This window comes from Callithrix jacchus, chromosome 22 (genome assembly GCF_049354715.1).
Source record: "Callithrix jacchus isolate 240 chromosome 22, calJac240_pri, whole genome shotgun sequence".
Taxonomy (NCBI): Eukaryota; Metazoa; Chordata; class Mammalia; order Primates; family Cebidae; genus Callithrix; species Callithrix jacchus.
The window spans coordinates 9721851-9744056 of NC_133523.1; the positions used below are offsets into that span (position 1 = coordinate 9721851).

Below are 22206 nucleotides of genomic sequence, written 5' to 3' on the forward strand. Positions count from 1 at the left end.
CAGCCTGGGCAATATAGAGAGACCCTGTCTCTATAAAAAGTTAATGGCCTGTTTTTTAAAATAACGGGTTTTTTTTTTACAGCCTTGTTGAGGTATAGACATAAAAAATGCACATTTTAAGCATACAGTCTGATGAGTTTTCACACCTATGAAGCCACTATTACAGTCAAGATACAGAATTTATCCACAGCTCCAAAAAATTTCCTTCTGCCTGAGGTGGTGGCTCATGCCTGTAATCCCAGCATTTTGAGAGGCTGAGACGGGAGGAACTCATGAAGCCAGGGGTTTAAGACCAGACTGGACAACATAGCAAGACTCCGTATCTACAAAAAAATTGTTTTTATTTAACCAGGTGTGGTGGCTCCGTGTGTGATCCTAGCTACTCTGGAGGCTGAGGCTGGATGATGGGAGTTGGAGGCTGCAGTTTCACTGCTCTGCAGTTTGACAACAGAACCAGATCCTGAAAAAACAAAACACACGGAAAAAAACTTTCCTGGCGCACTTTATTCATCCCTCCCTCCCGCGCTTGCCCACTCTCACCGGCCAGCAACCAACCACTGGTCTGGTTTAGGCTACTATAGAAGAGGTTGCATTTTTGGAGTTTTTTTTATAAATGGGACCATAGGGTATATATTGTTTTTCTTTTTGGAGGCGGGAAGTCTGGATTTTTTTCCCTGAGCATAATTCACATGAAGATTCCTCCATGTTGCGTGTATTCCAGACCAATTTTGCACATGAGGAAACTGAGGCATAGAGAGGCGTGGCTTGCCCCGGAGGTCACACTAGTCGATCTGGTCCCAGGTGAGGGCCGTTTCTGGGTTGGCAGCCGGTGCACGTGCGCTGGGGTAGCGGGGCGGGCGTGGCAGGTGCGCAGTCAGTCACACCTGGGCGCCTGCCAGGAGGTCAATCCTGGGCCCTAGGGGGGCAGGACTAGGGGCGGGGCCAGGGGCGGGTGTTCCCCGGCTCTGCGGCCTCCGATAAGGACCTGCAGGAACTGTCGCGCGCCTGGCAGTGTGATAAGGAGGGCGTGGGGAGGCCGCGGGGAGGTGTCCGGGTTTGAGGTCCCCGCCTGGCGACCTGGTAACCGGGCTAGAAACGCGTCTGGGGCGGGGAGGGGCGGGGCGTCGAGCCTGGCCACGCCCACCGTCATCCGGGGTCCTGGGCAGCTAAGATGGCGTTGTCTACGGCAGCTGGAGCGGCTGCCGCAGCCGGGCCCGGGAGCTTGGGGACGGGGGCCGAGTAGCGCCTTCCCTGGGCCCCGTGAACCGGCCGCGGGGCACCTGAGGGGGGCAGCGTCTGCAGCCCCCCACCTGGGTCCTCGGTCTGCCCTCCCGGCGCGTCCATGAACTCGGTGTCGCCGGCCGCCGCGCCGTACCGGAGCAGCAGCCCGGAGGACGCGCGCCGCCGGCCCGAGGCCCGCAGGCCGCGGGGTTCCCGAGGCCCAGACCCCAACGGCCTGGGGCCCTCCGGAGCCAGCAGCCCCGCTCTTGGCTCTCCCGGGGCTGGCCCGAGTGAGCCGGACGAAGTGGACAAGTTCAAAGCCAAGTTCCTGACAGCCTGGAACAACGTGAAGTATGGTGAGGAGGGAGCGTAGAAATCTTGGGGGTGTGGGGGGCCGTGGAGGAAAACCAGACCTCGGCCCTGTCAGACCTTGTTCCCATCCTGAGTCACCTGTGGGTCCCCCGCCCTGCCCGGCCCAGGGTGGACCTGTGGCAGGTCCAATAGGCAGTGTTTTCAAGCTCCGCCTATTCCCCTGTCTGACCTTGGGCAAAATCCTTTGCTTTCTGGCGCCTGTGTTTTTACTCCTCTCTGTAAAATGGGTACAATAATCAGAGCTGCCTTCCTTCATCCTGAATTGATGGTGGACACTCCTGTAGCTGTCACCGGGGGCCCCACCTCCGACTGAGAGGGCTATTGCACGGAGTCCCCAGAGCCACCTCGGAGATAGGAACTAGGATCATGCCCATTTCACAGATGGGGGAATGGAATAGCTGTTGCTGTCATGCGAGTGCTTCATCTCGCTGGGCGCTGCCCCCACGTCTCCCCAGGTTGGGCGGTTAAAAGCCGGACCAGCTTTAGCAAGATCTCCAGCATCCACCTCTGTGGCCGCCGCTACCGTTTCGAGGGCGAGGGTGAGTTGGTGGTTGGGACCAGGGTTGGGGGAGACCTCTCTATGTCTGCCCCAGTGTCCCTGGTGGCAGCTGACAGACCCACTCTTGTAGGTGATATCCAGCGTTTCCAGCGTGACTTTGTGTCCCGCCTATGGCTCACATACCGCCGAGATTTCCCGCCCCTTCCTGGGGGCTGCCTGACCTCAGACTGTGGCTGGGGGTGCATGTTACGCAGCGGCCAGATGATGCTGGCACAGGGCCTACTGCTGCATTTCCTGCCTAGAGGTGAGCCCCGGGGATGGGAGCAGGGGAAGGGGTGGACTAGGAGTACAGGGTCAATCGCCATATCAGCAGTATTAGAATTACTTGCAAACTACTAAGAGTTCAAAGTCATGTTGGAATTGTGTGTCAAGTAAATTTTGGAGAGATGAGAGTTGTTTGTAAGAGTTTCAGCTGGGGCTGAGTGTGGTGGCTCATGCCTGTAATCCTAGCACTTTTGGAGGCCTAGGTAGGTGGATCCCTTGGGGTCAGGAGTTCAAGACCATCCTGGCCAATATGATGAAACTCCATCTCTACTAAAAATACAAAAATTAGCTGGGTGTGGTGGCACATGCCTGTAACGCAGCTACTCTGGAGGCTGAGGCAGGAGAATCGCTTGAACCCCAGAGTTGGAGGTTGCAGTGAGCCGAGATCACACTACTGTACTCCAGCCTGGGCTGGAGCAACAGAGTAAGACTCTGTGTCAAAAAATTAAAAATAAAATAGGTTGGGCGCCGTGGCTCACGCCTGTAATCCCAGCCCTTTGGGAGGCTGAGGCGGGCAGTTCACGAGGTCAAGAGATTGAGACTATCCTGGCCAACATGGTGAAACCCCGTCTCTACTAAAAAAAAAAAATACAAAAATTAGCTGGGCACCTGTAGTCCCAGCTACTAGGGAGGCTAAGGCAGGAAAATTGCTTGAACCCGGGAGGCGGAGGTTGCAGTGAGCCGAGATCGTGCCACTGCACTCCAGCCTGGTGCCTGGCGGCAGAGTGAGAATCTGTTTCTAAATAAATGAATAAGTAAATTAATTAATTAAATGAAAAGAGTTTCAGCCTGGCCCTGTGGTGCATGCTTGTAATCCCAGCTACCTGGGAGACTGAGGGAGAATTACTTGTGCCCAGGTATTCAAGGCTACAGTGAGCTATGATCCTGCCACTGCACTCCAATCTGGGTGACAGAATGAGACTCTAGCAACACCCACAGGTCAAGTGCGGTGGTTCACACCTGTAACCCCAGCACATTGGGAGGCTGAGGCAGGAGGATGGCTTGAACGTAGGAATTCGGCACCAGCCTGGGCAACATGATGAGACTCCTGTCTCTACAAAAAAATTTTAAAAATTAGCCGAGTGTGGTGGCACGTGCCTGTGATTCCAACTACTCGAGGCTGAGGCGGGAGAATCTGTTAAGCCCAGGATTTAGAGGCTGTGGTGAGTCGTGATCATGCCACTGCATTCCAGTCTGGCTGACAGTGAGATCTTTGTCTTTATTTATATATTTATTATTATTATTGTTTTTGAGACCAAGTCTTGCTCCATCGTCCAGGCTGAAGTGCAGTAGAGCATTCTTGGTTCACTGCAACCCCTGCTCCTGGTTCAAGCAATTTTCCTGCCTCAGCCTCCTGAGTAGCTAAGATTTCAGGTGCCTGCCACTATGCCTATCTGCTTTTTGTATTTTTATTTTATTAGAGATGGAGTTTCACCACACTGGCCAGGCGGTCTCGATCTCTTGACTTTGTGATCCCCACTCCCCTGCCCCCACCTAAGCCTCCCAAAGTGCTAGGATTACAGGCTTGAGCCACCACGTCCAGCTGAGATCCTGTCTCTAAGTAACGAACAGTAAATAAATAAATAAGTTTCAGGAGTATGTAAATTCTGTTGAATCACCAGGTTCAGGGGCATTAGCATTGTATGTGGTACATGTATAGATGGGACCTCTGCCCCCCACACATTAGCACTGTTTGACTGTGTGCTCCATTCCACCAGACTGGACATGGGCCGAGGGCACAGGCCTGGGCCCCCCTGAGCTGTCAGGGCCAGCCTCTCCCAGCTGGTACCATGGCCCTGCCCGCTGGATGCCCCCATGCTGGGCCCAGGGTGCCCCTGAGCTGGAGCAGGAACGTCGGCACCGGCAGATTGTGTCCTGGTTCGCCGACCACCCCCAGGCCCCCTTTGGCCTACACCGGCTGGTGGAGCTGGGGCAGAGCTCAGGCAAGAAGGCAGGTGACTGGTATGGGCCATCGCTGGTGGCACACATCCTCAGGTAAGGGCCACTGCAGGGATCACGGGAGCTGCTGGGTACCCACAGGCACTAAGGCCTTCCCTCCTGCCCCCAGGAAAGCTGTGGAGAGCTCCTCCGAGGTCACCCGCCTGCTGGTGTATGTTTCTCAGGACTGCACAGGTAAGGGGCTGGGAGCCAAGATCATGGGGGTCCCACCCTGAGCCAGTCTCTGCCTCACCTGCTTCTTAGAATGCACCTTCCTCAGAGGCTGGAACAAGTTCTGGGGCAGAGGGACACTGGGGACGGATGCAAGTCCTGTGTAGTGGGAGACAGTTCCTCTTCTCCTTCTCTCCCTCTGGAACTGGGAGAAGCAACATCAGGGTGATGGTGCCACCACACCTTGAGTGATAGAATAGTGCCAGGTGTGGTGACACATACTGTAGTCCCAGCTACTCAGGAGGCTGAGGTGGAAGGATTGCTTGATTAAGCCTGGGAGTTCGAGGTTACAGTGAGCTGTGAGTTTGCCACTGTACACCAGCCTGGGTGACAGAGTAGTATCCTGTCTTAAAAAAATAAAATAAAATAAGGAACCCAGGTGCAGTGGCTCATGCCTGTAATCCCAGCACTTTGGGAGGCCGAGGCAGGTGGATCACCTTAGGTCAGGTCACTTTGTCACCCAGACTGGAGTGCAGTGGCATGACCTCGGCTCATTGCAACCTCTGCCTCCCAGGTTCAGGTGGTTCTTGTGTCTCAGCCTCCTGAGTAGCTGGGATACAGGTGCGCACCAGCATGCCTGGCTAATTTTTGTATTTTAGTAGAGACAGGGTTTCACTATGTTGGGAAGGTCTTGAACTCCTGACCTCAGGTGATCTGGCCACCACAGCATCCCAAAGTGCTGTGATTACAGGCATGAGCCACTGTGCCCAACCCCTGTAATTTTTTATGCAAAATTCTAGGTATTTGGGACAAGATTTGATTTTCAGAGAATCATATCTCCAAAACGGGTCTACTTCTCTAGGAGTGCAAAATGGGCTTATGTAGCTGCAAGGTAGGGGGAGGAGAATGGGCCCAAGAAAATGGGACTGGACTGGCCAGGCGCGGTGGCTCAAGCCTGTAATCCCAGCACTTTGGGAGGCCGAGGCGGGTGGATCATAAGGTCAAGAGATCGAGACCATCCTGGTCAACATGGTGAAACCCTGTCTCTACTAAAAAAATACAAAAAGTTAGCTAGGCATGGTGGCGCGTGCCTGTAATCCCAGCTACTCAGGAGGCTGAGTCAGGAGAATTGCCTGAACCCAGGAGGCGGAGGTTGTGGTGAGCTGAGATTGCGCCACTGCACTCCAGCCTGGGTAACAAGAGTGAAACTCCCATCTCAAAAAAAAAAAAAAAAAAAGAAAGAAAATGGGACTGGAGGAGGAGGGACACACCCGGGGTGTTTGGTTCAAGGACCGAGCGCCCAGTGCTTCTGTTTCTGTATTGGCAAACCAAGGCATTGAGTCCTTGAGGACCCTCGGGCCTGGGGTGGGGAGGAGTGGAGAGAACAGTCTCCACCTCTCCCAGTGTATATACTTTTGGTCTACATCCCAGGGCCTCAGTTGCTTACTGTAAAAAGGGGATGTCCACACCTGCCTGGAGGTCCTGGGATTTTCTGGGGATGTCTGAGGGACGCTAGAACAATGTTTTTGGCTGGTGACAGTGCTGCCCACTGAGAAATTCCAAGGTTGAGGTTGGGCCTCTGGGGTTAGAAGGCCACACTCTGGGGCTTGAAGGGTTGCCAAGAAGGTGACCTGCCGCTGTCTTGTCCCTCCAGTGTACAAGGCAGACGTGGCACGCCTGGTGGCCAGGCCAGACCCCTCAGCTGAGTGGAATTCTGTGGTCATCCTGGTGCCTGTGCGACTGGGTGGCGAAACTCTCAACCCCGTGTATGTGCCCTGCGTGAAGGTAGGTTCAGCCAAGTTCCAGGACGCCCCCACCAGGGAGTCCTCTAGACTTGTTTAGCTTGGGTTAGGGCTGCTGTTTATGTTGTGTCCCTCATCCCTTCTTTTTTTTGAGACAGAGTTTCATTCTTGTTCCCCAGGCTGGAGTGGCGCAATCTCAGCTCATTGCAAACTCCGCCTCCGAGATTCAAGCAATTCTCCTGCCTCAGCCTCCCAAGTAGCTGGGATTACAGGTTTCTGCCACCATGTCCAGCTAATTTTTGTATTTTAAGTAGAGACGGGTTTTGTCATGTTGGCCAGGCTGGTCTCGAACTTCTGACCGCATGTGATCCACCTGCCTCAGCCTCCCAAAGTGTTGGGATTACAGGCGTGAGCCACCAGCCCTTTTTATTGTTTTTTGAGACAGAGTTTCACTCTTGTTGCCTAGGCTGTAGTGCAGTAACGTGATCTCAGCTCACTGCAACCTCTGCCTTCTGGGTTCAAGTGCTTCTCCTGCCTAAACCTCCTAAGTAGTTGGGATTACAGGCATGCACCACTTTTGTATTTTTAGTAGAGATCGGGTTTTTCCATGTTGGTCAGGCTGGTCTTGAACTCCTGACCTCAAGTGATCTGTCTGCCTCAGCCTCCTGAAGGGTAGGAGCAGATGATGAGGGTAGCAGGAGAGCCTAGAAAGGCCCTCTGCAGCCACCAGGCAAATGAGGAGTCAGAGGAGGAGTGCTCTAGGCAAACGGAACAGCAAGACAGAGGCCCTGAGGCTGGAAAGGTCCCTATGTATCTGCATCAGAATAAAAGCCAAAGTGTCCCCAGGGCCCACAGAGCCCCACACTGTTTGTCCCAGTCACCTTCTGGAGGTCATCTCCTGCCGTGACCTCATATCCTCCTCCCACACTCTGCTGCAGCCACAGGAGCCTCCTCCCTGATTTCAGAACACTCCTCTTTCAGTTCCGGCTCCTGCTGCATAGAGCCCTCTTTCAGCTGCAATGCATGTGGCTCCTGAGGAGCTGGGACTACAGGTGCAGGCACCACCACAGTCATCTCTATTTATTTAAAAATTTGTTTCTTATTTTACTAACACTAACCATTAAAAGAAATCCTGGCCAGGCGCAGTGGCTCAAGCCTGTAATCCCAGCACTTTGGGAGGCCGAGACGGGTGGATCACGAGGTCAAGAGATCGAGACCATCCTGGTCAACATGGTGAAACCCCATCTCTACTAAAAATACAAAAAATTAGCTGGGCATGGTGGCGTGTGCCTATAGTCCCAGCTACTCAGGAGGCTGAGGCAGGAGAATTGCCTGAACCCAGGAGGCGGAGGTTGTGGTGAGCCAAGATGCAAGTTACCATTGCACTCTAGCCTGGGTAACAAGAGTGAAATTCTGTCTCAAAAAAAAAAAAAAAAAAAAAAATCCTTTGGTTATTTCCGTCATCTCTCAGTAGGGCCTATCCTGACTCTCTTATTTATTTATGATTGATCGATTCAGAGCCTCACTCTGTTACTAAGGCTGGAGTGCAGTGGTGTGGTCTCAGCCTACTGCAGCCTCAACCTCCCAGGCTCAAATGATCCTCTCACCTCAGCCTCCTGAATATCTGGGACTACAGGCACACTCACCACCACACTCAGCTCATTTTTTTTTGTAGAGGCAGGGTCTCACTATGTTGCCCAGGCTGGTCTTGAACTCCTGGGCTCAAGCAGTCCTCCCACTTCGGCCTCCCAAGGTACTGAGATTAGAGACATGAGCCACTCTTTGGCCTCTGTTTTAAAATATGTTTTGCATTGGGAGGTTTTCCAGTGAGAATCAGAAAACCTATGAGACAAATTCTAAAGGAGCTGTAATGTTTGACCTCCTTACTTCAAATCACAAGGTTCCCTTCTCTCCTTTATTCTTTTCCATAAAGTTATCACCTCTAACACATGAGATAAATCATATAATCAGCTCTGCCTGTAATCCCAGCCCTTTGGGATGCTGAGGCAGGTGGATCTCTGCCTGTAATCCCAGCACTTTGGGAGGCTGAGGAGTTTGATACCAGCCTGACCAACATGGTGAAACCTCGTCCCTACTAAAAATATAAAAATTAGCCAGGCATGGTGGTGGGCCCTGGTAATCCCAGATATTCAGGAGGCTGAGGCAAGAGAATCACTTGAACCCGGAAGGTAGAGGTTGCAGTGAGTCGTGATCATGCCACTCGCTGCACTCCAGCCTGTGTGACAGAGTGAGTCTCCATCTAAAAAAAAACAAAACAAAACAAAAAACCACCATATAATCGTCTTCCTTGTAAAAAAATAATCATCTCCCACACTAGGATGTCAACTCCTGAGGGCAGGGGTTTTGTGGTTTTGATCACTGCTGCCATCCAGAGGCTGCGTTCTCACTGAAGATGCGTTTGCAGAGCATTTGCTGAGTGGCTGCCTCACAGCACCTGCGCACCCTCCCCCCTGCAGGAACTCCTGCGTTGTGAGCTGTGCCTGGGCATCATGGGCGGGAAACCACGGCACTCGCTGTACTTCATTGGCTACCAAGGTAGGCCCGACCCCTCCTCAATCCCCAGCCCTCATCCCATCCCCACTCACACCTGCACCCCTGCAGATGACTTCCTGCTGTACCTGGACCCTCACTACTGCCAACCCACTGTGGACGTCAGCCAGGCCAACTTTCCCCTGGAGGTGAGTGGGAGCCCCCAACGTGTGGTTGGGACCATGGTGGGTGGGCAGCCAGGGCCTCTGAGCCTCCCTCATCTGTCTGCCCCAGTCCTTCCACTGCACCTCACCCCGCAAGATGGCCTTCGCCAAGATGGACCCAAGCTGTACTGTGGGCTTCTATGCTGGAGACAGGAAGGAGTTTGAGACACTCTGCTCAGAGCTGACCAGGGTGAGCAAGAGGAAAGCTGGAGGGGAGGGAGGGTGGGCAGGCAGAGCTGGGAATGTTCTACAGGAACAGAGGCCTGGAGTCCAGTAGAGCTGGGGTGCTGCTTCCAGACTGGGTGTCCTAATCTGGGAAATGTGAAGAACGTCCACCCCTGAAAATGTGAGGGGAGGCCAAGGACACCTGTCAGGTCACCTTGCTGTCCTGCAAGTTGAGGGTGTCATGCCTTGGAGGCAGCGGTATCCAGACGGTCAGGTGGGGAGAACCCTCCTTGTCTCTTTGCTGTCTATGGCTTTAACCTCCTGGTGCCAAAAGATGGCCACCAGCCCTTCTGGGCACCCATCTCTAGTCACTGGAAGGGGAATTCCGTTTTTGCAGGAAAAATCCCAGTGTCTGGCTGAGTCATATGCTTATACCAGGGGATGGAAGGTGCTGATTGGCTGGCCTGCCCTGGAGAGGCAGTCCTGAGAAGTACCTGCTAAGTAAACCAGGGCTGAAGAATATGGCTTGGCACTGTTTGTGGCTGAGCGTCCCCTTCCTCCTGCCAGGTCCTCAGCTCCTCCGCGGCCACGGAACGGTACCCCATGTTCACTCTGGCCGAGGGCCACGCTCAGGACCACAGCCTGGATGACCTCTGCTCCCAGCTCTCCCAGCCCACACTCCGGCTCCCTCGCACAGGGCGGCTCCTCAGAACCAAACGGCCCAGCTCCGAGGACTTTGTCTTTTTATAAAGGGAGGGGATTGGGGGGAAAGATGCAACACTATTTATTTTTTTATTTATGTCATGTCAGGTGTGGGATCTTGAGCTCTGGCAATGATGGTACTTCCTCTCTCACCCCCTCAACAAGCCCAGCTGTGACCAGTCAGGGACAGAGCCCATGCACCTGTCTCCCACCAGTGGCGCCCTCCTGGCAGGGCAGGGAGGACCCTGGGCAACTCCCTCAGGACCTGACTCAAGTACTGTAGTTTGCACTGGACGCCCGGGCCCTCCCTGTCCCAAAGCCACCATAGGGAAACTGGCTGCTGGGGGCCAATAAAGCTGTGTGACCTGATCATGGCTGTGGCTGGGCGCAGCATTCTGAGGGGTTGTGAGGTCTGGGAAGTATCTTGAGGTGAGAGTTCCAAGTCACTTGAGAAGTTTAAGTCAGCCTCAGTGTCCACGTCCATAAAATGGGACAACTTCCTTACCCGCAGCTACACGTGCTTCTTTAAGAGACAGGGTCTTGCTTTGTTGCCCAGGCTGGAGTACAGAGGTGCAATCATACAGCTCACTGTAGCCTCAATCAAACAATCCTCCTTCCCCAGCCTCCTGAGTAGCTAGGACTACAGGCACGTGCCACCATTTTGTAGAGATGGAGTCTTGACATGTTGCCCAGGCTTGTCTCGAATTCCTGGGCTCAAGTGATCCTTTCACCTCGGCCTCCCTAAGTGCTGGGATTACAGGCGTGAGCTGCATGCTTGGCCATAGATGTGAGGTTCTCTACAGCAGATAGTATTTGTGGGTGCGAGACCTGTCCAGGGCTTGACTGGAGGGGAGGAGCCAGAGACCTCTGCCTGCTCCCTGGGGCTCAGGAGCTGCTCTTGGGCCCCTGCTGTTTCCTCCGCTGCCGGCCCAGCTGGCGGAAGTGCAGCCGTTTGGGGTTGAGGCCAAAGGCCTGCAGTCTCTGGCGGCTGAACTCGCGCCCACCAAGCGTCACAGTGGGACCCAGCAGCCGTGCCTTCTTGGCCCTCCTCCGCCTCTGCAGGGCTAGCTTCTCCGGGGGTAACACAGGGGCCTCCTCTTCCTGTGCTGGGAGACTCTCTGGCCAGGACCACTTCCTAGCAGCCCCATCAAGCGCTGCCAGCTGCTTCTGTGGGCCAGCCTCGTCTCTCTGTGGCTTCCCTGTGGCTTCCGTGGGCGTCTCTGTCCTGAAGGAGAAAAGTCAGGGCTCAGCCTAGGCCTGTCAAGATCAGGCCCGTTCCATTTTACAGGCGGGGAAAGGAGGGGCATAGTGAAGCGGCCACACAGTGACCAAGGGCCTGTCTGGGATTCAGACCTGGGTCTCATGCCAAAGCCAGTCTGGGGCTTTTCTGCTGAACCCAAAGGCTAGATTGTGAGGCTGAGGATTCTGATGTTTGTGCCTGGGCCTGCCCTAAGCTATTCACATCAGTTAACTCATTTTAGCTTTTTTTTTTTTTTTTTTTTTTTTTTGCCTTAGAGACAGGGTCTTGCTTTTTCACCCAGGCTGGAGTGCAGTGGTGTGAACGTAGCTCATGGCAGCCTCCAGCTCCTGGGCTCAAGCGATCTTTTCACCTGAGTCTTCCAAAGTGTTGGGATTAGAGGCTGGAGCACGCACAGGGCCTCTTTTTAGCTTTCAGTAAATATCACTCCTGCCTTATAGACTGGGCGAAAACAATCCTAATAATAACAGCTGACCTATCAGGCATTTACCATCTCTTCATCACTTTACGTAAATTCATCCTCAGCTCACTTCATCCTCAGCAAGCTTATGAGGCAGAACCATCTCTATCTCCATCTTATAAGAAGCAGACCCAGAGAGGGGCAGCGACTTGCCCAAGGTCACAGCAATAGCACCCAGGATTAGAACCCAGGTCTCAGAGCCGGGGGATGGGGAGCAGAGCGGGGAGAGGCGGGGAGACACGCTGTATTCCCAAAGTCATGCAACAAGAGGCTGACAGCCAAGACTCAAGCCCGGCGGGCGCCCGACCCACACTTCCCCAGCCAGCACTGCTCACTCTTCCTGGCAGAGTGACTTGAAGATCTGCTGCTTTTTCCATGAGTTCTGGGCCTTCTGGCTGTATGCCCGCTTATCCCGCAGCTCCTCCTGCTCCGACCTGCACACAGACAGAGGGGCCTGTTGGGTGCTCTGGGCAGTGCCCCGGGCTGCCCGCCCCTGCACACTGGGCCCCACCCCACTGCATCACCTGTACATGCAGGTCTTCTTCAGAGAGCACCACCGGTTGAGCTCCTTATCGTCAGCAGCGAGGATCTGCATGGGAAGGGAGGGTGGGGACCTGCTGTGATAGTCCCCATGGGGGGCCTGACTCTTCCGTGAGCCTGAGTCACCTCATTAGTCAAAACGGTAATGCTGCTACCACCAAGCAGGGCTGCCATCATGGCCAGAGACTGATTTCTACAGAGGCCAGTATTTTTTGCAGAGGTCAGAAGATGGGGAAACTGAGGCTCAGAGAACGGATCCTTGCCCTAGGCCACATGGCTAGGAAGTTGGCTGAACTGATTTCAGTTCGAGACCCAGAGCTCTTGAGCTGTCACCCATTCCCAGTTATCCCCAAAGCCTCAAAACAGGCAGGGGTCGCTCCCAACCACCGGCTTCCTAATTACACATGAGGCTCTCATTCCCAGTCTCTGGGCCTCAGTTTCCAAACCTACTGGAAGGCCATCAGAAAGAGGAAGTGAGTGAGTGCTGATGGTATCGGCTCAGTACACATTGGCTATTTTTACTGACCATGCAAACAGTCGCGCACCTTCAGCTATCATAAATGGGGAAGAGTAGGTGCCCACAGCCTGCCATGTGCCACACACATTTGATCTTATGCCTGTTCCTTCCAAGTCACCGAAGTTGGGGTGTTATTAATTACTGTCCCATTTTACAGATGGGGAGTTGAGGCACAGATCGGGGAATCACTTGTCCAGAGACACAGCTGGCGAATAGCCAAGCCAGGGCTTGAACCCACCTGGGCCCCCTAGTTCCAGAGGATATCAAGCCTTTTTTTTGAGACAGGGTCTCACTCTTGCCCAGACTGGAGTGCAGTGGTATGCTCACAGCAGCCTCAACCTCCTGGACTCAAGCAACCCTCCTGCCTCGGCCTCCCAAGTAACTAGGACTATATCTCCCTATGTTGCCCAGGCTAGTCTCAGAACTCCTGGGCTCAAGTGATCCTCCTGCCTCAGCCTCCCAGAGTACTGAGATTACAGGTGTGAGCCAGTGTACCCAGTCCTGCTACCAAGTCTTACCAGCCAGACTACTGCTGATAATATTGGCTGGACACGCTGTCTCACATCTGTAATCCCAGCACTTTGGGGGGCGCTGAGGAGGGCAGATCACACGAGGCCAGGAATTCCAGATCAGCCCGGCCAACATGGTGAAACCTTGCCTCTACTAAAAATATAAAAATTGGGCATGATGGCACATGCCTGTAGGCCCAACTACTTGAGAGGCTAAGGCAGGAGAATCATTTGAACCTGGGAGGCAGAGTTTGCAGTGAGCGGTGATCACACCACTGCATGCCAGCCTACACAACAGAGCAAGACTCCGTCTCAATCAATCAACAAATTTTAAAAAGTAATACTGGCTAGGTTCGGTGTCTCACACCCATAATCCCAGCACTCTGGGAAGCCAGAACACCAAACAGGAAGATTGTTTAAGCCCAGGGAGTTCGAGAGCAGCCTGCATAACATAGTAAGACATTGTTTAAAAAAAAAAAAAAAAAAAAAATTTTTGTTTTTAATTAATTGGGCATGGTGGCACATTCCTGTAGTCCCAGCTGCTTGGGAGGATCACCTGAGCCCAGGAGGTTGGCGCCACTGCGCTTCAGCCTGGGGAACAGAGCAAGACTCTATCTCAAAAAAAGTAATATTTACAGGGCATGGCATGCCATGGGTAAGACACTGTTTTGAGGCCCCACCGTGTAGAAGGTAGTAATGCTACCTTTGAGGCAAGGTAATATTATTAGTACTGTCATTTGGACTATTTTTTTTTTTTCTGAGACAGTCTCACTCTGTCACCCAGTGAGACTCTGCCTCAGAAGAAGAAAAAGATGATAGTCCAAATGAAGAGTCCAGACAGAGGCTCGCTGCAACCTCTGCCTCCCAGGTTCCAGTGATTCTCCTGCCTCAGCCTAAGCAGCTGGTACTACAGGAGCCTGCCACCACACCTGGGTAATTTTTTTTGTATTTTTAGTAGATCTGGGGTTCTACCATGTTAGTCAGGCTGGTCTCGAACTCCTGACCTCAGGTGATCTGCCCACCTCAGCCTCCCAAAGTGCTGGGATTACAGACATGAGCCACCTTGCCTTTTTTCTTTTTTTTTGAGATGGAGTTTTGCTCTGTCGCCCAAGCTGGAGTGGAGTGGTGCAATCTCGGCTCACTGCAACCTTTGCCTCGTGGCTTCAAGCGGCTCTCCTGCGTCAGCCTCCCAAGTAGCTGGAACTACAGGCGTGTGCTGCCACACCCGGTTAATTTTTGTATTTTAGTAGACAGGAGGTTTCACCATGTTGGCCTGGATGGTCTTGATCTCTTGACCTTGTGATCCGCCCGCCTTGGCCTCCCAAAGTGTTGGGATCACAGGCGTGAGCCACCGCACCCGGCCCTTCATTTTCCAGATGAAGAAACAGGCCACCATGTTGTACCATTTCTGAGCAATAGAGATCAGGGCTCAGGGCCAGCTTCCTGCCCCTCCGGCATACCTGGTACCCTCTGCAGTGTCCCCACCTGCCTAGGCCCTACCTCCTCAGTGCTGAGGCCAAAGTCGCAGGGCACCACGGTGCGGTACTTGAAGCGACAGGGTAGGTCGTCGATGATGTCCTCGTAGTCCAGCCGGTAATACTCATCCAGGTACTCCTCGAACGTCCTGTCCCCTGTTCAAGACACAGCCAGGTTGCCGGGCTGTGCGAGGTCCTGCGGAGCCCCTTCCCCACCCGCAGCCTGCCCACCTGCACCTCACCGGGTTCGAACACGGGCTTCTCCTGTCCCACGGCTGCAGCGAAGGGTGACTTGCGCTTCTTCTTGCCCGTCAAGGGGGCCTTGTGCTTTTCCTTCCTCAGCTGGCTGGGGTCATAGTCGGCGTCCATCTGCCAGGACACACAGGTCAGATCCTGCCAGCCCTCAGTCAAGGCCCCTGGGACTCCCCCGACCCGGGACACCTACGTTGAAGTCGGGGTCCTCACAATGCAGCTCCCGCTGGCTCCAGTCTCCATCCTGCTCAGGCCCATGCCACGTGTCCCAGTTCCAGTCATCTGGATGCAGACAGAACAGACAGGTGGGGTAAGGACAGGACCTTGGGCTTCAGGCCCAGTTCCTAGGCCCCCAGCCTGGTACCCCAGCTGATCTCACCTTCAAGACCTTCCTCTTCCTCAAATTGCGGCTTCTCCTCCTCCATTGCCTTGTAGTACTCGTCCCCGAAGCACTTCTGGAGGGTCAGGGCTGAGAGTCACCAGGGCCCACTCAAGGCAGAGCAGGGCCCACTCAAGTTGAGTTCCCAACAATACTGCCAATGACCCCTCTGTGGCAGCTTTAGTCCTGCACCTCGTGGGGCTCCCCAGAGCCCTCCCAGGACCTAGCTCCAGAGGTGGGGGGCCCCTGCATGTCCAGGCTCCTCTGCCAACTCCCCTGCTCTCTACCCTATGATGTACTGGCCACCATTCAGTTCCATAGATCCAGTTCTTTGCCATCCTACAGGCCTTTGCCCCTGCAGTGCCCACACCCAGTGCACTACTCAGGCCCCAGGTCTTTTTATTTTTTGAGATCAAGTCTTGCTCTTGTTCCCCAGGCTGGAGTGCAATGGTGAGATCTCAGCTCACTACAACCACCACCTCCCAGGTTCAAGCGATTCTCCTGCCTCAGCCTGCTGGGATTACAGGCACCCACTACCACACCTGGCTAATTTTTATATTTTTAGTAGAGATGGGGTGTCACCACATTGGCCAGGCTGGTCTTGAACTCCTGACCTAGGGTGATCTGCCTGCCTCGGCCTCTCAAAGTGCTGGGATTACAGGCATGAACCACCGTGCCCAGCCTAAGTCTTTCTATTTTTAAATAGTCTTACTCTGTCACCCAGGCTACAGTGCAGTGGCACAATCTTGGCTTACTGCAATCTCTGCCTCCCGGGTTCAAGCAGTTGTCTTAGCCTCCCAAGTAGCTGGGATTACAGGTGCCCACCACTATACCTGGCTAATTTTTGTATTTTTTAGAGATGGGGTTTCACCATGTTGGCCAGGCTGATCTCAAACTCCCGATCTTAAGTGATCCACCCGCCTCAGCCTCCCAAAGTGCTGGGATTACAGGCATGAGCCACTGTGCCCAGCGAGAGCCAGGTTTGTGTGAGGTCAGCGTCATGGGATGAGGGGCTGTACCTCCATGAGCTGGTCGTGCTGGGCTGGGTCGAAGTCATCCTCAAGGTCCCTCTCCTCGAGCCCCAGTGTCTCGTTGCCTGTGACTTTCCGCAGCTTCTCCAGCTTGGCCAGAATCTCCTTCCTTTTCAGGTTCTTCAGCTGCTTGAGCTCTTCCCGCTTCTTTGCTTTCTCCTGCAGGCCCAGGCAGAGGGAGGGCGGGCATGGGCTTTCCTGAAGGGCTGAGGGGTCCTCCCCAGCTGGCCACCCCGACACTCACCCTCTTCTTGCGCTCCCGAGTCTCTTCCCTCTTCTCCTTCCTGCGCTCATCCTTACGGCGCACAGAGGACGCAATGCTGCGTGGGTAGGTCTTGACCTAGGCAGGGTCAGAAAAGCCCAGAAGGGCCGCAGAGATGATGTGGGGCTCTCTGGGCATGGAACCCGGGGGCTGAGTCCTCCCCCGCCACACACCGATGCCGAGTCCGGCTCCTCAAAGCGGAAATTGTACTTGTGTTCGAAGTCTTCCTGCTTCTTAAGAAACAGCTCCCCCTCGTCTGAGGAGTCGTCCACAACCAGCTGGACTGGGGAACCGGAGACCCTGAGGGACAAGATGCAGTGAGGCTGGGGGCCAGCCAAGGGAGGTTGAGCCCACACTTCCTGCATGCCTGGGTACAAAATGTATGCACACATTTAATCCTCACAACCCTACAAGGTACACGCGGCCACTGTCCTCATTTTACATATGGGGAAACTGAGGCATGGAAGTCTCGCAGCAGAACCAGGATTGGAGGCAGTGCCACCTGGCTCCAGAGCCCACACTCTGTGGCTCTGTCTTGCAGAAGACTAACTCTGCCACCATCTGTGAAGAAAACACACATGGTGCCCTCTGCCCCCTGGCTGGTGCCACCTGGGGATATTTCAGGAAGAACACCCTAAATCTAGGCCCTGGGGAGGCACAGCGGCTCACCCCTCCTCTTCCTCATCTTCCTCCTCCTCGTAGCGTTTGTTGAGGATGTAATCCCGAAGGAACTGCTCCCCTTCATCCAACTCAGGGTCGTTCCAGTATTCCTTGAGATGGGTCTGGGGGTGACAGGAGACAGGACCTCAGTCAATGGAGGACAGGGAAGGAGGACAGGCATGGTCACCACGTGGACCTCATAGCCAGCCTCTGGAGTAGGTGACATTAGCCCCCCCCTTTTTTTTTTTAATTTCGAGACAGGGTCTTGCCCTACCATCCAGGTCAGAGTACAGTAGTACGATCATAGCTCACTGCAGATTCACCTTCCAGGCTCACACGATCCTCCCACATTAGCCTTCCAAGTACCTGAGACTACAGGCACATGCCACCACGCCTGGCTAATTTTTTTGTAGAGGGGTTTTGCTGTGTTGCCCAAGCTGGTCTCAAACTCCCGGCCTCAAGCAATCCTCCTGCCTTGACCTCCCAAAGCACTGGGATTATAGGTGTGAGCCATGGCGCCCAGCCTATCCCCGTATTATAAGATGTGGGAACTGAGGCCCAGAGATGCACACATCTCATTTTCAGTGGGTTACTTTCTGTCAATAGTTGGATGGAGGCGGCACATGCAGTCTACGCCATTGGTGACCACATGCGAGAACTCACCAGTTCCTTCAGGGACTCTGGGTTCCGAATCTCTTTCTGCCCCTTCAGCCACTCAATGTAGTCGGCCTCCTCCTGGGCCTGGGGGAAGGCCAGCACTGAGCATCTGCAGACACTCAGCCACCCGCCACCATGCCCCCCATGGTGCAGTCAGGCCCCAGCACCCACCGTCTCCTGCCTGGTTTTGGCACGTTTCTGCAGCAAACCAGAGCCGCCCTCCCCAGCGCTGTCGTCGTCCTCACTGTCCTCCACAAATGCCCGGAAGCTGCCCATGAGAGAAAAGCCTCAGGACAGGTAGGCTGGCCCCTGTCTGCTGCCCCAACATTCATTTTATTTTGTATAGATGGGGTCTTCCTATGTTGCCCAGGCCGGTCTTGAACTTCTGGGCTCAAGTGATCCTCCCTCTTCTGCCTCCCAAAGCCCTGGGATTACAGGCATGAGCCACGTCACCCGACTGGCCGCCCCAAGATGAACCCCATTTACTAAGCCCTGACCTCTCCTCTCAACAAGCTCAGAGTCGTGCTGTGATGTCATTAACCTCATTTAACTGGTGAGAAAACAGAAGTAGGTAGACAGAAAGTGACAGAGCTCAATTTGAACACCTGCCTGTCTAATCCCTGAGCCTCAACTTTCCTCCACTGGCCACTCCGGACGGCCCAGCCTCACCTTTCCTTGAGCTGTTTCTGTTCCTCCACATAACTTTGTGACAAGGTCCGCTGTGGAGGAGAGAGGGCTGTGGGTCTCAGGCCAGCCCCAGGCCCGGCACCCCCAGACCCAGTCTCCATCCCACACACCTGGAGTCTGTGATTGGAAGTCTCCCCATCTGAGTTCTCCTCGTCAACATATTTGCTGTACAGGAAAAGTGAGGTCTTCAGAAAGTATCTTCCAGGGCCCGCCTGTCCCCATGCCCCATGCAAGGCAGCTGTTCCAAGCAACAGCTGGTGGGGGTCCTGGAAGGCTTATGGAGTCACTGAGGCTCCTGTGCTCAGGGGTATCTGCAATTCTGCTGAGTTTCCACCTTTTTGTATTTTTAGTAGAGATGGGGTTTTGCCATGTTGGCCAGGCTGGTCTCCTGACCTCAGGTGATCCACCCGTCTCGGCCTCCCAAAGTGCTGCCTTTTTTTTTTGGAAACAAGGTCTTGCTTTGTTGCTTAGGCTGGAGTGCAGCAGCCTCCATCTCCTGGGCTCAAGCCATCCTCCCGCCTCAGCCTCCTGAGGAGCTGGGCCTGTACAGAGACCCATCATCATGCCCAGCTAATTTTTAATGTTGTAGAGACAAGTATGTTGCCCAAGCTAGTCCCGAACTCCTGTCCATCCTATCGTCTTGGCCTACCAAAGTGCTAGGATTACAGGCACGAGGCACCAAGCCTGGCCCAGGTTGCCAGCTTTTTTCCTCTCCTGCCCCAAGACCCCCATAAACCTGAGAGGGCTGGGGACAAGGGGGTGGAGATGTGGGCCTTCTCCATACCCTTCCTTTTCCAGGATGACCTTCCTCTCGTAGTCCTTCAGGTACATGGGCCGTACTTTTTTCTGCTTCTCCGAAGCTGCTGGCTCCTCCTCGCTGTCTGATGACGATGCTGTTAACCCACCAAGACACCTGCCATCACCCACAACCCCCTTCTTTCCTCTGGCAGCGAATCCCAAAAGGCAGGTCCAAGGTTAGACAGAAGATTCAAATCCCCAATCCACCAATTCCCAGCTGTCTAAGAGTACTGTGCTTGTCTGGTGGGGTTGGGGCCATTCTGTCAGCAATTCCTGCTTTGACTATTATTATTTTTCTGAGACAGTCTCACTATGTTGCCCGAGCTGGAGTGCATGGCGTAATCTCGGCTCACTGCATCCTCTGAATCCCAGGTTCAAGCAATTATCCTGCCTCAGCCTCCCGAGTAGCTGGGATTACAGGTGTGCAAAACCACACCCAGCTAATTTTTGTATTTTTAGTAGAGACAGGGTTTCACCATGTTGGCCAGGCTGATCTCCAACTCCTAACTTCAAGTGATCCTCCTACCTCAGCCTCCCAAAGTGCTAGGATTACAGGCATGAACAACCATGCTCAGCTTGATTAATTATTGTAATTAGTTTTTTGAGAGTTGGGGTCTCAGTCTGTTGCTCAGGCTGGAGTGCAGTGTCAAGATCCTAACTCACAGCTCACTGCAGCTCAAACTCATGGTCTCAAGCAATCCTCCCACCTCAGCCTCCCAAATACCTGGGACACTAGGCACATGCCAGCATGTCCAGCTAAGTTCTGTATCTTTTGTAAAAATGGGGTCTTGTAGCCAGATGCAGTGGCTCACGCCTGTAATCCCAGCACTTTGGGAGGCTGAGGTGGGCAGATCACAAGGTCAGGAGTTTGAGACCAGCCAGATCAAGACCAGCCTGGTCAACATTGTAAAACCCCATCTCTACTAAAAATTGAAAAATTGGCCAGGTTTGGTGGGGGCGCCTGTAATCCCAGCTACTCGGGAGGCTGAGGCAGGAGAATTGTGTGAACCTGGGAGGTGTACGCTGCAGTGAGCCGAGACTGCACCACTGCACTCCAGCCTGGGTGACAGAGCAAGACTCTGTCTCCAAGAGAAAAAAAATGGGGTCTTGCTATGTTGCCCACACTTGTCTCAAACTCCTGGCCTCAAGTGACCCTCCTACCTCAGCCTCCCAAAGTGCTGGGATCAGAGGTGTGAACAATCTGCCCAGCCTAGTGGAGTTGGAATCACTCAGTCAGCAACTCCCACCATGAACAGTGCCAAGCACACAGTCATTATCCCACCACCAGGTAATAACCTAGGCTCTTGCTAAGGACTTGTGAAGCAATTCATTCAATAATCACAACAGATGAATTGTGTAAACTGGGTAAATCCCAATCTATCCTTAAATCTACCCTCAGGGCTGTTGGTACAATTAGATATACTTTACAGACAGGAAAAGATGCTGAGAGAATTCAAGACACTTCTCTGAATCCACACAGGAAAGGACCCAGGATTCCATTCCCGCGAAATGAAGGAGAGGCTGACAGGCATGCCCCCAGACCTGTTCTCTGATAGAAGGTGGCATCTTTCTGATAAATGCGGGGGTCCTTCTTCTTCAACAAGGAGAGCGTTCTGTAAAAGTCCCGCTCCTGCTGGGGGTCAAATTCCTAGGGCAGGAAAAGGGTTGGGGACAGACTTTAGAAGGCAGTAGTAAGAGCTCTGGCACCAGCAGGTGAGCTCAGCGTAGGGATTAGGATGGAGGGAGGGAGGATCTGGCTGGGGAGAGAGGCAGGTGTCAAACAGCAGGAGGGAGGGGCCCTCTTGGGGTGGGCAAGGGCAGGCCACAGGTGTACAGGATATGGATAAAGGAAGGCGAGGGGCAAGAAGGTAATTCCTGGGGAAGACAAGGACTTGACAAGGAGCAGGTGGGCTGAGGGCGCAAGGGAGACAGCGGGCAGTGGCTGGGCCAGGCCGCACAGTGGGGCCAAAATCAGGGTTGATGTGGGCAGAAGTTGGGCGCCCCACGTGGCACAAGGCGTACACTGAAAAATGGCTAGACTCTTGAGGATGAAAGGGGAAGGGGGTTCTTGAGGGACCGAGGAGTCGCCCCAAAATCAAAGTCGGCAGGTGGATCGTGGCAGGGGAGGGAAAATAGGGGGGGATTTGGCTCCCATGGGCAGAGGAAGGGAGCTTTCCGTCCCTCATGGGATGGGGGGCCGCGGCTGGACGCTCCGGCAGAGCGCCCTGGGGTTGAGGGTTAACCCCCGCATCTACGTTGGGGTCGGTAGGTGGCTTGGACTCCTCTGCATGCCCAGGACGGGAAGGGGACACGCACCACGCGCTCGTCACTGGAGTCCGACTCGGAGCTAGAGTCGCCGCCGCTGTCCCGGTCCCCGTAGCGATCCTTCACTGCGGGGCACAAACGGAATGCCCCCCGGGTCAGCCGGCGGGCCAGATCGACTCCCCACTTCCCAACCGTCCAGCGCGCGTAGGTTCCCGCGCGCATGCGCTCCACACTCACGCCGCTGCAGTTCTTCGCGCTCCCGGTAGCGGTTGTACCGCGCGGCAAACGCCGCGTTCACCCGCAACTGCGACGATCCCCGCGGTTCCGGCATGGCGGCTCTGTGGCCCACTGCGCATGCGCATTGAGGAAGTCCATGAGGGCGGGAGCGAGGGCGGCCCCGCCCACATCCACCTTTAAAGAAGGCGGACCGCGCCTAACCCCGCCCCTGGCTTCTCTGGGACCTCTTTCGCCTCTGGACCGCAGTCACCACCCACGGCTACGCCCCTGAGGGAAAGGACCGCGGCCACCGCCCACCCGCCCCACCCCCGGAGCTCGGGGCACCCAGCTGACATCTGGGGGCCCTTTCTCCACTCGCGGTTTCCTGCTTC

General features: G+C 54.4%; 2 protein-coding genes and 1 non-coding gene across 6 annotated transcripts; 1 reads left to right on the forward strand and 2 right to left on the reverse strand.

Moving 5' to 3' along the window:
- The first annotated feature begins 1161 nt into the window (after nt 1-1161).
- On the forward strand, nt 1162-10217 carry ATG4D (autophagy related 4D cysteine peptidase). 2 transcript variants are annotated; one of them, XM_002761732.7, is made up of 10 exons: nt 1162-1577; nt 2049-2132; nt 2223-2396; nt 4135-4411; nt 4485-4549; nt 6180-6310; nt 8745-8823; nt 8890-8966; nt 9052-9171; nt 9714-10217. In XM_002761732.7, the coding sequence occupies exons 1-10, from the start codon at nt 1343-1345 to the stop codon at nt 9894-9896; spliced, it is 1425 nt and encodes a 474-aa protein (XP_002761778.3). In that variant the 5' UTR covers nt 1162-1342; the 3' UTR covers nt 9897-10217. The 2 variants fall into 2 exon arrangements, with proteins under 2 accessions (XP_002761778.3, XP_008985499.3); XM_008987251.6 differs by lacking the exon at nt 8745-8823.
- LOC118150361 (U7 small nuclear RNA) lies at nt 8082-8143 on the reverse strand. Its single transcript, XR_004738468.1, has one exon. It is a non-coding gene; the product is annotated as a U7 small nuclear RNA (small nuclear RNA).
- Nucleotides 9910-21950, reverse strand: KRI1 (KRI1 homolog). Of its 3 annotated transcripts, XR_013531050.1 has the most exons (20): nt 21836-21950; nt 21650-21723; nt 20876-20981; nt 19320-19428; nt 18646-18700; nt 18518-18567; nt 18020-18116; nt 17855-17932; nt 17201-17313; nt 16705-16831; nt 16514-16609; nt 16258-16428; nt 15239-15314; nt 15053-15141; nt 14850-14976; nt 14633-14763; nt 14200-14540; nt 12091-12155; nt 11902-12000; nt 9910-11073 (listed from the first exon to the last, which is right to left on the reverse strand). XR_013531050.1 is itself a non-coding variant. In XM_035286601.3 (19 exons), exons 1-19 carry the CDS (start codon nt 21927-21929, stop codon nt 10734-10736), a joined length of 2097 nt encoding a protein of 698 aa, XP_035142492.3. In that variant the 5' UTR covers nt 21930-21950; the 3' UTR covers nt 9910-10733. The 3 variants fall into 3 exon arrangements, 2 of the variants coding, with proteins under 2 accessions (XP_035142492.3, XP_035142491.3); XM_035286601.3 differs by lacking the exon at nt 14200-14540; XM_035286600.3 differs by lacking the exons at nt 14200-14540; nt 21836-21950 and having other exon boundaries at nt 21650-21828.
- Nucleotides 21951-22206: the final 256 nt, after the last annotated feature.

What these genes read in the sequence shown, in the direction of transcription:
- ATG4D (XM_002761732.7), top strand. Translation starts at nt 1,343, where the DNA reads ATGAACTCGGTGTCGCCGGCCGCCGCGCCGTACCGGAGCAGCAGCCCG. An exon ending in TGTATGTGCCCTGCGTGAAG is followed by an intron (nt 6,311 to 8,744) that starts GTAGGTTCAGCC and finishes TCCCCCCTGCAG; the next exon opens with GAACTCCTGCGTTGTGAGCT. An exon ending in TCTGCTCAGAGCTGACCAGG is followed by an intron (nt 9,172 to 9,713) that starts GTGAGCAAGAGG and finishes TCCTCCTGCCAG; the next exon opens with GTCCTCAGCTCCTCCGCGGC.
- KRI1 (XM_035286600.3), bottom strand. Translation starts at nt 21,820, where the DNA reads ATGCGCGCGGGAACCTACGCGCGCTGGACGGTTGGGAAGTGGGGAGTC. An exon ending in GGAAGAGGAAGGTCTTGAAG is followed by an intron (nt 15,142 to 15,238) that starts GTGAGATCAGCT and finishes GTCTGCATCCAG; the next exon opens with ATGACTGGAACTGGGACACG. An exon ending in GAAGCCCGTGTTCGAACCCG is followed by an intron (nt 14,764 to 14,849) that starts GTGAGGTGCAGG and finishes TGTCTTGAACAG; the next exon opens with GGGACAGGACGTTCGAGGAG.